Raw genomic sequence first — 13859 nt, forward strand, 5'->3', positions numbered from 1 at the left:
ACACACTTTCATTCAACTGCTTTTCATTGGCAAAAAAACACGTTTTCTGCCTTCAGTAGTTTTAAAACTTTAAAAAATTTTTCGTTAACACCAAATTAGCTTGCAAAAGGTCTGTTGTTCCAAGTTTTCATGAGAAGAGAAAGACAAATAAAATCTTTCTAAATATTTATCCAGAATATATCTAAAAGCATAGGAAAGTTGGAGTTTGTTTTGTTTTTTTCCTCCATTTCATGCAAAGATCTAGAAATAGGAGCGTTAAAAGTTATCTGTCTGAGATCACACAGCAAGCTAGCAGCAGAGATAACACTACTGTCACATACTCCAAAATCCAGACTGAGCTTCTTTTACAAAGAAATCTGAATCACCTATGGGATACTGTGGTCACTCAGGTTGTTTACTTTCATGACCTATATTGCAACAAGATTTTCTTACACATTTGAGCTTCTTTTTAGAATGCTAACCTAAGCAAAACATCTCTCGTGAAACTAGTGTGTCACAACAGTCTATGAACAGAAGGAGAATATTCCTCCCAATACCGTATTTTTAGAAAACATAAGTATTCATACCATGTTTTGTACTAGTTGCCAGCACTTTATAGGGTGTCAGCTTCAAATCCAGATTCTCTTTTCTTAACAGCTGGAAAAACACACAAAAGTAAAGATGAATGCAATAAAAGGCAGCTCCTATTTCTAAAAGGAAGTGTACTGGACATCCATCTCCACTGTTCTTCACTGAAATTAGTAATGAGTGAAAGCCTGTTTGCCAATTTATTTATTTAAATCTAGACAGGATCATTGCATGTCTATAAAGAAAAGAAAAAAGCCACCTAAAATCTGAGTATGCTGGAATGTATTAGCAACATAAGCTGCATTAACACTTTTTACAGTCTTGCTCTCGACAAGGAAAATCAAGAACGCAGAAGGACAAGGATGTGGACTAATAATTCTCACCTTATCCATGAGTGAAATAATCTGAAGAATAAGTTGATCTTGACGTAAATCATCACCATGCTTAAAAATTACAGGATATTTGCCTCCATCTTCTGTCTTGAAGAATAACTGAGCAGGCATTAAGGCACTCTGGAAAACGAAACTTACTCTACTAAGCTGGTTCGCAGCAACGTTCGCAACATGTTGCTATAGTGGAGTTCTAAAGTATAAATCTTTCTTTACTGTACTGTAGATCAGAAGCGAATTAAGCAAGTATCAAGTCACAGGATTCAAGTATTAAATTCTCTTAGAAAAAGGTTTAGAATAGTCCCCATTTGAATACCAATAGTGTGGCAGTGAGCACTCGAGCTCTTTTCATGTTCCTCAAGTTTGGCAAAAAAGAAGCAATTTAAAGCTTCTAAAAGCAGCTACTCACTGTCTAGGACTCCACAGTTAGAACACACCATTTCCAGTTACCGAAACTGTGATCTAGGCATGTTTTTAAAAAATACCTTAAAGCTTTCCTTCTTTTTTAACAAGGAGTGTGAAGGATATATTTCCCCACCCCCAGCATATGTAGAGGAAAAGACAGATGGATTCAGATTTTGTTTATATGCATGTGATTCAAAATCAACATAGAAGCACTATGCAAAAGGTCACAACAAAACAAATTTAAACTGACCAGATCAAAGAGATATACAATTATAGGAAAAACATCAAAGAAATGCTAGGGGCAAGATATCTTAAACAATCAATTGCTTCCTTAATCTATTTAGTAAAAGCAAAAATGCCTTTTTACATTGTTGTTTGGGAAAGCCAATTTAATTATTTGCAATTTCTCTGCATAAAATGTGTTGAAGGGGATCAATTACCTACATGAATGTCATCTATTGCAACTGACCAAGTAACCTCCCTCAAAACCAAAACAAAAAATTAATCAAGGATACAGAGTTTAATATTGAGCAGTTACATTAGATTTTCACATGCAATTAATGTTTCAAAATTATTAAGTTCCATAAAGGAAAAATGATTCTTTAAATAGTGCTAAAAAAGCTGCCATGTGACGTTCAAGAGCACCAAAAATTAGCCATTCTTCCCTCTTTGGGTTTGTTTTTTATCCCATAATACAGAATGAGAGATTAAAAGGAAATCTGTAATCTTTCAGAATAAGGAGGATCAAAACCATCTCTGATTTTGAAACAAGTCACATCTCGTATTTTTGGTCCTAAATTTTGTACATTGCTACAGAAGACGAATATGTAGAAGACTACCTGACCTGAGCTTGTCCTGATCAAGTTAAGCTATTATTCTTGCTAAGAAATATTTAGTTGCTGTTCCAGAAGTCTTTTTGTCAACATTAAATCATATTCACGCTAAAAGCTGACTCAAGTTTGCAAAACCTTGTTTCAATGACAAGATCTTTCCAATGTTGCCTCCAGCCTGAAGTGCAAGAGCATGCAGTTGAAGAAGCATACTCTTCAAAGAGACTAACAGGTATATAAAGAACAAGCCAAAGCTGGGAAACCAAGAGTTGGTATGGTAGAAAACTATGCAAAAATGCTCATCACTAATGTTAAGTAAACACAAATTATAATCACAGTCAACAAGCAGCCTGTCAAAGTTTGTTGAGGTTTATTATGCCCCACACCTTATGCTGGGGCATAATAAACCTACGACCTCGTAGAGATGATGGATCAATACAAGTTGCCACAGCAGCTTGAACATTTTTTAATTGGCAGAGAATGCCTCCTGGACATTAACTTGAAAAAAAGAGTTTCACGAAGAAAATAAAGAGCTGTTTAACCACTTCAAGAGCACATTACAGTTACATTCTGCCTCAACTACATCAGCCCCTTTAAATCTTTCAGCTGATGTTTCTAAGCTTAGTGCTCGTACGATTTGTTTGTATTTCAGCTATTCAGAAGATCTCATTTACCTTGAAGAGTGTGGCTTTTTCAGGGATTATTCCTTTAATTTTCACCTGTGGTTCCAGAGGAAGTGGAATAAGTTCCATATCTGCTAAATTCATCTTTTCATTATCTGCTAACAATGCCTGAAGCCTCTCATTCTAAAATAATAAAAAAATAAAAACTTATTTTTAAAAAACAACCATAAAACACATATTAGGTATATATGAACAGTTAAAACGTCTTAACAAAGGATATATTATTAGTAAATATCCAATTTATTAAATTCTTTACTCTTCCAAAGAATCAAGGTTTCACTCTTAAAATCCAGTGAAATAAAAATTCTCCATTTGCAGTAATCTGAATAAGAAAGCAGATATTCCATCTAGTCTTGAGTATATTCAAGCAATTTTACATGTGCCAGGTGTAACAGTCTTACAAAAATTTCTTTCTAAATTGCCTGCACAAGTAGCAGGATGATCTATTTTCTATACCCGTATCAAATCTTAGTTTTGATTCAGAAACTTGATTCAAGTCTTCAGCTCTGATCCTTTAAATCCCTGAAGGGGGAGGTGGCAGGAGATCCCCTACCACCAATGAACCAAACTGCCAACAGCTTACATAGATCTGATTTCAGGGCTTGCTCTATATTTCTACATCTGTAGTTAAAAGAAACACAATACTAGTCAATTATCAAGTACTTTACACTTGGTGTCCTACACAATAAAGTTCGAATACAGAAGTCTCTAGTCTTTTCCCCTACTGAATATAATGGGCAGGACACACAGGAAGGTAGCCCACTACTGTTAGGAATACTTCTAGTAGTTAACTGCTGCTAGCTAGATTTCAATTCAAAAATGAAAGCCATGTGTTTCTTAGTTTTACAGAAATATCCTGGCAATTATAAAAGAATACATGACAGAATGTTACCAAGGTATTGCACAAGCAGGAAGTACATTCTTATGAATTGAAAAACCTTCTCCTCTTTTAGTGATTACACCCTTATTATCGACCCATAGAACATTCACAAAATTTCATAGAAATGATGCAATGCTGAAGTGTTTCATTTTCCTGCACAAATATACACCACAGATTTAAAGAAAGAAGGTGCCAGAAGTCATTACACTGAAAAATCCATGTTTAAAAATACTGATGTGCGTAAGAGGAAAAGAAAATACATTAATAGAAATTCCTTTGGCATTCCTGCTTCCTCCTCATACCCATCTGTCAAGTTCACTTAAAATATTTTAACTAAGAAGGACAAAGCTTCTTAAAATGTACCCACGACAGACATCCTTTTCCTCAAGATGCAACAGAAGGAATAGTTCTGCTAAACACATACCTTATAAAAGAACAGTTTTGCTGCTCTTGGAACAAATGAAACCTTGATGCTAGTCAAATTTCATTATGTATCCTGGCATAATTCTCACACCCTAATAACCTCTGCTACCTTCCCACATCGCCCACTTGTTCACTGTTGTATCATCAACTATTTAATTATTCTCATATCTTCCTTTTGCCAAAATACCCCAAGACTTTTCTCAAGGGCCCCTTCTTTTTTTCATCTAGAAACTTTCAGAACACTTTGGAACTTTGATCCGTCTAAATCTCTTCAAAGTTTGTTTACAGTTAGCTACAATTATTACAGGACAGATGGACATCTGTTATAAATCTCAGTGCTAAAAATTTTTAGTGAAAAGCTAACATTCCTGTTGTCATATTCTAGCCAGAGATAAGTTTTTCCAATCCTTCAGTTACCTTTTTCTTACGATTCCCACTTTCACGCTGCACTGCTTTCATTACATGAACCAGACGATCTACGAATGTCTGCTGGGCTGCCAACAACGAACGCATAACTCTGACAGACTTATCACCCTAAGTGAATCAAAAGAAACAAAATTAGTTCTTTGTTCTCGAATTATTTTATCTAGAAATTATTCCTTTATTTTTAGACCTTTGGGTTTTTAAGAGGTAAGTGAATAACGATCAATTTCCTGTCAATTCAAAAGGTATTTTCTGTAAAACACAATCAGAATCTCTGTAGCTGGCAATCAATTATCTGACCTACCAGTGCACTTCAATTTGCATCAACAATTTCAGTGGTGAACAGTCATGCATGGCAAACCTATTCACACAGCCAAAATAAGTTAGTAAGGATAAGGACATAGAATATTCTTACAAAGCTTAAGAGCCAGATTTGAGTAATATCCCTAAAATGGGAATTAATATGAAGTGAGAGATAATATAAATTATAGACTGTAAACCACAAAAGGGGTGAGGTGTTTTTTTGTTTCTGCTTTTTTCACCTGCTGTGCCAGCACCCTCTGCTGCTGATACACAGAACAACATTGTTCGTGAATTCAAAATACGTCTCTTGTCTCAATTTGCATTACAAGGACAAGTGCTTCCAATAAAGAAATAGTAAATAAAACAGACTGCTTACAGAAGGCAGAGGATTTTAGACTCAGCATGTTACTAACGGGAACAAGCAATAAAACAGGAAAAAGTTCTCAATACTTGTTCTTTTCTTTTTCAGTAGTTTCTTTGGTTTACCACAAATTCAAAACTCAAGAAAAAGCGGAAGCTTTTTTAAAATGTCACTACACATGACAGGAAAAACTGCCCTCCTTCTAGACCCCTGTGCCGTTTTAAAGAACGATTACCCCAAAACACTTCGTATTTCCTTACATAGAGGCATTACCTTCAGCAAAGCTTGACTGAATCTTCTCATCACATTTAAGTACATTTCGTGAGTCTTTGGGTCCCTCTGCTGAGTGTCTTGGTCTTCACACTCCACTATTACATACCTGCAGCATAAAAACAACCCAAGTTATGTTGTACTCTGGTGCTACACAATTTGAGTGAAATACAGCAGCCCTGTATTACAGGCCTGGAACTAAAAATAAAGTCAATCTTTGAATGAGATATCAACCAACAGGCATACTCTTCAAAACTGCATAGTCAAATTCCCATTTGGATCAGGAGACTCTATCAAAGTTTCTGAGCTCTTTCACTTATAGTGAAGTGGTGTCACTCAAACTGGACAAGTCAGAAGTCCAAATTGTATGAACAGTCCAACCAAGCAGTACATGTGGGAGGAGCGGGTACTCCACTGTGCAACTACCCTCTACATAATGCAGTGGCTGCAAACTTGCTATTCAAGCATACCTGCAAAAACAAGAAGAATCTCACCCTACCTGTTCCCTGTTTTACCATTAGCAATGGTAGAAGATACTATATTGGTCCTGAAGCAGCTCTGCAAAGTCTACATTCCAAAATAAATTTTCATTTCTGAAATTATGATCCAGGTACAAGATTTAAACAGTACCATTTGGGACAGTTATACTGAAAATTTATTTTGATATGTTAAGCAGTTGTTCGTAATGCTTTTGTGTTTATTTCTACTCGCAGTACTGACAAGCAAAAAGTAGCTACACACGGAAGGTCTGTCGATCAATATATCTCTTAGTACTACCTAGTAAAAACATAACCTCACTGTTAAAAAAAGGAAAAAATTAGCAAGTCAAGTAGATTTTCAAACACTGCATTTGGATTCAAAAGTGACTCTATGCATTCAACAAGCACACTTGGACTTTACACTGACAGCTAGTTTTACCCTTTACTTATGCACTTGTGCAGAATCTCTTTGCAACCGAATGATTACGGGACAAGATTAGAGGTCTGTCATTTGCAACTGATCAGATTTGACTAGGTTATTTATAAATACACAATATATTATATACATTAAAATAAGGCATATGTAACTTACTCCATCAGTATTACCTCAATGAAATCTGTAACTAGAGATACTTCTAGAACTGTGCTAATACATTGTTCTACACCATTCTCTCACTAAAATGACAAAATTAGATTGCAGTAGTATGTGTATAAAAATAAGTCCATATTTACAAAGTCTGTGCATCAAAATTTCAAGGAAAACAGGAAGCAATGAATTGAAACATGCCATTTTCATCTTCATTTGTTAAAAAGCCCTAGACAGTTTCTCAAAGCTATCTTGAGACAAGGAGTAAGAGTAATGCTTCATACTTGGATAGGTGTCTCACACGTCCAAAGAAGAAACAGAAAAAAGCAGTAGCACTGACTTCTGTAGGCACTGTTAAAGTATAAGGATAGTATCGCTTTACAATGACAAGTGAATGAGCAGGAGGTTTGATTTTCAAGGGTTATTGTACTTTTTCCATTGATTATTTTAGGTGCATGCTGTGTCTGGGTAGTTGAAATGAGCAATTGATCAGCAGCCAAGAGGATTTATGGCTACATCGGCTCAAACAGTGGCTGCAACATTTGTATTTTGTCACTGAGAAATTGAGATGTCTGGAAAGAAAACAAAGAATAAATTGACTGGGGTTTTTTTTTGGTTGGTGTTCCCCGCTCCTCCCCCAGGCTGCAAGACAAAAACTTCAGAATTCTGGATGCTTTGGACTTTCTTTAGACTGAAAGCCTGAGATGTTGCCGAAATGTAAGTGCACAGTTTCTATCAATGTGATAGAAATAAGCTAACCTACTAACATTTATCTTAATGAAGAATATTTGATTAGGTCAAGCATTTGGCTTCCACCCACATCAATTCAGCCTGTAATTATTTTAATAATTTAAATTTAATCGCACTTCTTTCTGAAGCCAAGCATTATCTTTGGCCACTGCAATAGAAGTACGAACACTAAAGAACTGTAGTTAAGTCATGCACTTGAGTATCTTAAATTCAAACTACTGAAAAAGCAATAAAAGAATAAAACTGAAGAAGACATTTACAAATGGAATCACTCTCAGGGTAGGTTAGGATTCTTGTAAGAACAGTTTGGTAGGTTTACGTTACATATCACACTCCGTTCCTAATTCACAACTCCTCTGTGGTTAATATTCATAGCACATTAACAAGTGATCATGTGTATTAGTATCCTTAATTATTAAATGCATCTACAAAGGACACAAATATGAATCGTTTGACTTAAGTTTACCCATGTAAAAGTCTCATAAGCTCTCTATTTTGAAATACGTGTGTATATACAACTAAATATCTGTGTTGTGTATATGCATATATATACACGTACATTAGTTTATACACATATACACACACACTTTCACAGAGTACAGCTCTATTCATCTCAGCTTTCTTCAAATAAGATAATTCCTATCTACAAATGCTTACTCAGATGGCATGCAGACGACTAATTTAGGCATCTAATTTCATTCTTAAACCACTGAAGTGAGATAAGATCCTTAGCTGAGCAACCTTACCTCTCCACTACCTGGAGGAACTGTTCACAACTCAAGTTCCCCCTAAGAAAGCACACATCTGCAATGACATTTTTTTGTGCTCATAGCATAACCACAAATGGAATCTAAAAAATAATTAGGTTAGCACAAAAAAATTAGTGCTCTATGAACCTTCATCAAGTCTTGATTAATACACTCTTGATTAATACTGAAGTGCATAACCTTAATATTCTAGACAACACTGTCAAAAACTACAAGCACAAACCAAACAGAAAAGCAGAGTAGAAGATGAAATTCACCTCCTTCCCACCACCATAAACAAGCTGAATGACAACTTATAAACTATAGTGAGGCTTTTGGTTTTTTTTTAACACTGTACTTAATGCCCTACAAATCACCTTCCTTTGTCTAACAGTAAAGAACACCCCTTTAAAAAACAGCACCCTCCTTTTACTAATTATTCTGTTCAAATGCATGTTGTTTTAAATGTACTACTTCATCCTGACAAAAACTGAGATTCTCAAGTTCTCAAGGCAGGTCATCTTTTGCTGGGCATCCTTCTGGGCATTACAGATTTGATTTCAATTAGACATTGACACAGTATGAATATATAGTTTCTAACATACCAGTATAAGTAGTTTGCCAACGTGGAATTTTTGCATGCTCGTGATATCAAGAAAGTGCAAAGGTCTTGCTGAAAGGGATTTAAGAAAAGCAAAATTAAGTTATACAGAAGTCTTGAGCCCTTGGGAGAGAGAGGAGGTTAAGAAAAAACCCCAAACAATTGCAGGGAGTTTTAAGAAATACATTCCTTCTAAAAGCTGAATCCAATCCAACCTAATATTTAAATCATATTAGTTTTAATATTACTCCAAACGAATCCAGCAACATCACTAGAAGTAAAAACAGGTCTGCTACTACAGTAATATATTTACCAACATGTCAGAAGTATGTGATTGTTCTCCAACAGTAAATCTTTAATGTAAATTTTGTATTTATAATATATTACACTTTCCTCCTATGCAATTATCCCTTGCTGTAAGATTCAACCTTGAAAGCAATTTGCTACCCTGTTTTGCATCCAGAATATCTGAAACTCATTAAGATGTTCTACATTTTAACACAAAGAACAAATCTGTAGAGGATACACCATATTTAGTTGCTTTTTCAAGGTTTAATATTCAAGCTAAAAAGAAATCTGTGTATCTTTACTGATATGCTCAATTTGAGGCTTATTCTTTATGCAGTACTGAGACCCAAAAAGGAAGATTTGCAACAGGGAATGGATCTTTAGTTCCAAGACCAATTAACTGCACATCAGATTTAAAATGAGGCTCCCTCAGACTGTCTTTACCTTTTATCTTTCCCTCCCTCCAGTCCCATTTTTATTATTCTTCTACTTGTGGTATAAATTGAGTATAATCTTTGGCAGATGTAAATCAACACAGTGTCTTACTTAAGTCCAAAAAGACGACACCCACACCAAAGAATATGGCTACAGGAAGAACAGACTGCAGATATTAAAACATTTTTATAACTGTTTTCCATTAAAAAAATCTGCTTTAAAACACCTCAAACATATGCAATTGTCAGTATCTAACCAGCATGGGATAGCCTTTGCAGCAATTTTCTCCTTTAAAGAAGACTACTCTAATTTTGTGAAAAATTCAAGGTGCAGTCCCCCAATTTTGGATAGTGTGACCATGTACATAAATAGATGGCCTGTAAAAAAAATTTCAGTTAAGCTATTGCTATTTTCTTAGCATTTAGTTTACATTTATGTTCTCTGAGAACTTTTAAGTATCCAGCAAGATACAGTAGAAGGAATCAAATATTCACAAACAAAAACTAAAAACAGTACCAGGTCACTGAAAAGCCTCAAGTATCAAAAATACAAAGTAAAGCATTTGACTTACATCAAGGTTTTCATTGTCTGCAAGCTCCTTTGTCTTAGAAGTAAGAGGTGGTGAGGAAACAGGTGGAATAGGACTCATGATCTGGGAACTACATAAAGGAAAGCATGTAATTGACATGATCCAGAGTTCTCGCCTGGGGGACAGGGAGCATGCATGGAAATAGAAATGCATTTCACTTCCACAGCATAAAATATTCAGAAAACTGGAAGAGAAGTATCTTTGAAGTTAGTATCTCATCCCTGTTTGAGAACAAACTGCATGAACAGCACCTTTGACAGCTGCAGTTCCTGAAAATGGCAAAAATCTGTGCCTAGAGAGCTACAGTTTGTGGCTGTGAAGAACATTCACTTACATCAAACTTAGCATTTTGTTTCATCTTCCATAAAAAATAAGCAGACATAGATGGGAAATTAGCAAATCCACATTTTCAGGAGAAGCTTTTTTTTAAATGTTCTTGAGATGAAATTGCTAATACACAACACCTGTGAGCACTCGTCTCTGGAATGCAATTACACATAACATGCTTGCAAGGAAAAAATTATCAGACAGTAAATTTACCTGAAAGGAAGTAATCCAACAGCTCTACTAATGTCTAAGTGCATTGCAGCCTCAAAACACACCATACATGCCAGGACACCCACTCTACAGCTTAGCAGCAAGATCAGTGAAAAGCAGTATACTTGTAATACGAAAAGTACACCCTAGTGAAACAAGTGATTAGACATTGAAGCTTAAGACTAAAAATCCTGGAAATTTGTATTAAGTATTCACAGGTGACTTTGGTTAACCAAGTTTGTTTGCACCTTGCTTAATATCATATTAATCAGATATTTCAGCCTTTCTTTTGGATTCCTGCAAGAATATAAAGTGTGCTCCCCCAGCCTTTACATTCACAGGACTCTCCCTAAACCTTATTTTGCAGGAGCAGGAAGAAATTTCTTTCCATTTCAAACTGATCACACTTTTAGATCCGTATTCTTTGATGAAAGTGGGCAGTGGAGCCTCATACAACTTCATTGAGGACATCCCAGTTTTTGCAAGGACAGAAGGAAGCAATGTCAGTGTTTTTCCTGCTCTTCAGAAATTGTCTTCCTTTCGTGTAGTTAGGTCAAAGGCCACAGCTTCAAGATTAAGAATGGTTGTTCTGTGAACTATTTGTAGTCAGGAAATATATTCCGTGAAAGCTCAGGGCTTAATTTTTATTTTTTTTTATGTCACCACTTCAGATTATAAAATAGGATGTTGAATATGCAATGGTCCCTAAAAAGAAGAAAAAAATTGAGGGCTTACAATGCTACATTTCTGCTTTTCTACTGGAAAGATAAGCTTCTTACCTGTCTATTTCTGCACCATTACTTCCAGATGTTGTCATGCTTTCTGACATTGAACCTTGACTGTCTCTCTTGCTAGGTTCCAGTCCATTCTTTATGTCATCAAAGTTCTCATATTTCAATGCCTGGACTAACTGTAGCAGGTACATCAGCAAATCCTCATGGAGGAAGAAAATGAAAGTGAACTGAAGGCGTCAGTCAAAGCTGACTAGAACTCCATATGTTTTCAAAATTCTAATTTATAGAAAAAAAAAAAAAACAAACCAAAAAACCCCACCACATATCTGATCTATTTTAGATTGAAGAATAGAATTTTAATCACTTGTTTATAACGAATTTGTTCCCTCTACTATTCAACTTGCTCTGTTTATTTGCTTTCAAATGTTTCATAAAAGGTACGTTTTTAAAGTCAAAGCAGTATGACCTTGGCTATTGAAGTAGGCTTGCAAAATTTGATATATTTATGCTCCCTACTTTAAACTCTATTGATTGCCAATGATTCAAGAGTTATGGTAATGCATTCAAAGTATTTTTTCTTTTTATCAAAATAAATGTTAATTATTTATCTATTTTATTTTAACAGATTAGCATCTATTAAGTAGGCTCTACTCACAAATCACAGCTCATCAGATTCTAATCAGTATACAATTAGAAACACCTTATTTCCACAGATGCTTTCCTACTCACTTTCTTTTCCAAAAGATGATGATGATATACTGCTTCAATTTACCAGGTGGATTTGTTGGAAATCTTTTAGACAACTATTTAAGTTCAGGGCACTTCTATGCAGGTTAACATTCAAAATTTATCACTGGTTTCTGGGGAGAACATATGGTTGTTTCACAAAACCAGCTACCACCGCTTGTTCACGCTAAGACAATTATCAATGAGTGCCACTTAGCAATGTGAAGTCTTTGCTCCATAAAGAGCTTATCGTGAATTTCATTATTGTTTTTAATTTTCCATCACTATTATTCACTTAAATGCCTTAAAAAGTAGCAAACATTTCAAGTACTCAATGAGATTAAAAATCCTGAGACCAGATGAATTTCACATGTACCCACAGACCAATGAATACCTCGTCATCAGCCTGCTGAAGCCTGGCAACAGCATAGCGCCGAACCGTTGGGTTGGTGAAGTGAGACGACAGAAGTTCTAGAGAGTCTTCCACATCCATGGGCTTCCACTTGCCCAGTAGCTCCAGTGCTTGCTTTGCCTCTTGTGGTAGGTCCCAGTTGACACATTTTAAGAATTTTGTCAAGGCCTAGATAAAAAGAGATTGGACAATTCATCAGTGAAAAGCCAGCCTAAACAAATGATATAGAATAGAATATAGACGGATTGAGTTGGAAGGGACATACAACAATCATCTAGTCCAACTGCCTGACCACTTCAGGGCTGACCAAAACAAGTTAAAGCACGTTATTAAGGGCATTGTCCAAATGCCTCTTAAACCCCAACAGGCTTGGGGAATTGACCACCTCTCTAGGAAGCCTGTTCCAGGGTTTGACTACCCTCTTGGTAAAGAAATGCTTCCTCATGTCCAGTCTAAACCTCTGCTGGCTCAGCTTTGAACCATTCCCACTCGTCCTATCACTGGATACCAGGGAGAAGGGATCGGCACCTCCCTCTCCACTTCCCCTTCTCAGGAAGCTGTAGAGAGGAATGAGGCCTCAGCCTCCTTTTCTCCAAAGTAGACAAGCCCAAAGTCCTTAGCTGCTCCTCATAGGACATTCCTTCTAGCCCTTTCATTAGCTTTGTTGCCTTCCTCTGGAGACATTCAAGGACCTTCACATCCTTCTTAAATTGTGGGGCCCAGAACTGCACACACTACTCAAGGTGAGGCTGCACCAACGCTGAATACAGAGGGATAATCATCTCTTTTGATGAGCTGGTTATGCTGTTTGATGCACCCCAGGATGCTGTTTGCCCTCTTGGCTGCCAGGGCACATTGCTGAATCATATTGAGCCTGCTGTCAACCAGCACCCCCAGATCCCTTTCTGCAGGGCTGCTCTCCAGCCACTCCTCTCCCAATTTATTTTTGTGCCCGGTGTTACTCTGTCCTAGGTGCAGAATCCAGCATTTAGACTTGTTAAATTTCATCCCATTAATCATTGCCAAATGCTCCAATCTGTCCAGATCCCTCTGGAATGTCTCTTGTCCCTCAAGAGAGTCAACAGCACCGCCCAGTTTGGTATCATAGAATCATGGAATGGTTTAGGTTGGAAGGGACCTTAAAGATCATCTAGTTCCAATCCCCCTGCCATGGCCAGGGACACCTTCCACCAGACCAGGTTGCTCAAAGGCCCATCCAACTTGGCCTTGAACACTGCCATGGAGGGGGCAGCCACAGCTTCTCTGGGCAACCTGGGCCAGTGTCTCACTACCCTCACAGCAATGAATTTCTTCCTAATATCTAATCTAAATTTACCCTCTTTAAGTTTAAAACCGTTACCCTTTGTCCTACCACTACATGCCCTTGTAAAAAGTCCCTCTCCAGCTTTTCTGTAGGCCCTTCAGGTACTGGAAGGCTGCTA

The 13859-nt window shown here is 36.6% G+C and overlaps 1 protein-coding gene across 2 annotated transcripts in view; it reads right to left on the bottom strand.

Annotated features, from left to right (window-relative positions):
* The window catches only part of PIK3C3 (phosphatidylinositol 3-kinase catalytic subunit type 3), a 76771-nt gene that overhangs the window by 44303 nt on the left and 18609 nt on the right, over window positions 1-13859 (bottom strand). For both annotated transcript variants that reach the window (XM_068422470.1, XM_068422469.1), the window contains 9 exons: window positions 12400-12585; window positions 11325-11479; window positions 9991-10078; window positions 8701-8768; window positions 5538-5643; window positions 4595-4711; window positions 2866-2997; window positions 951-1079; window positions 567-636 (listed from right to left, as the gene is read on the bottom strand). In XM_068422470.1, the coding sequence (XP_068278571.1) occupies window positions 567-636; window positions 951-1079; window positions 2866-2997; window positions 4595-4711; window positions 5538-5643; window positions 8701-8768; window positions 9991-10078; window positions 11325-11479; window positions 12400-12585 (1051 nt within the window). The remainder of the gene's footprint in view (window positions 1-566; window positions 637-950; window positions 1080-2865; window positions 2998-4594; window positions 4712-5537; window positions 5644-8700; window positions 8769-9990; window positions 10079-11324; window positions 11480-12399; window positions 12586-13859) is intronic.

This window comes from Nyctibius grandis, chromosome Z (assembly GCF_013368605.1).
Source record: "Nyctibius grandis isolate bNycGra1 chromosome Z, bNycGra1.pri, whole genome shotgun sequence".
Lineage (NCBI taxonomy): Eukaryota > Metazoa > Chordata > Aves > Nyctibiiformes > Nyctibiidae > Nyctibius > Nyctibius grandis.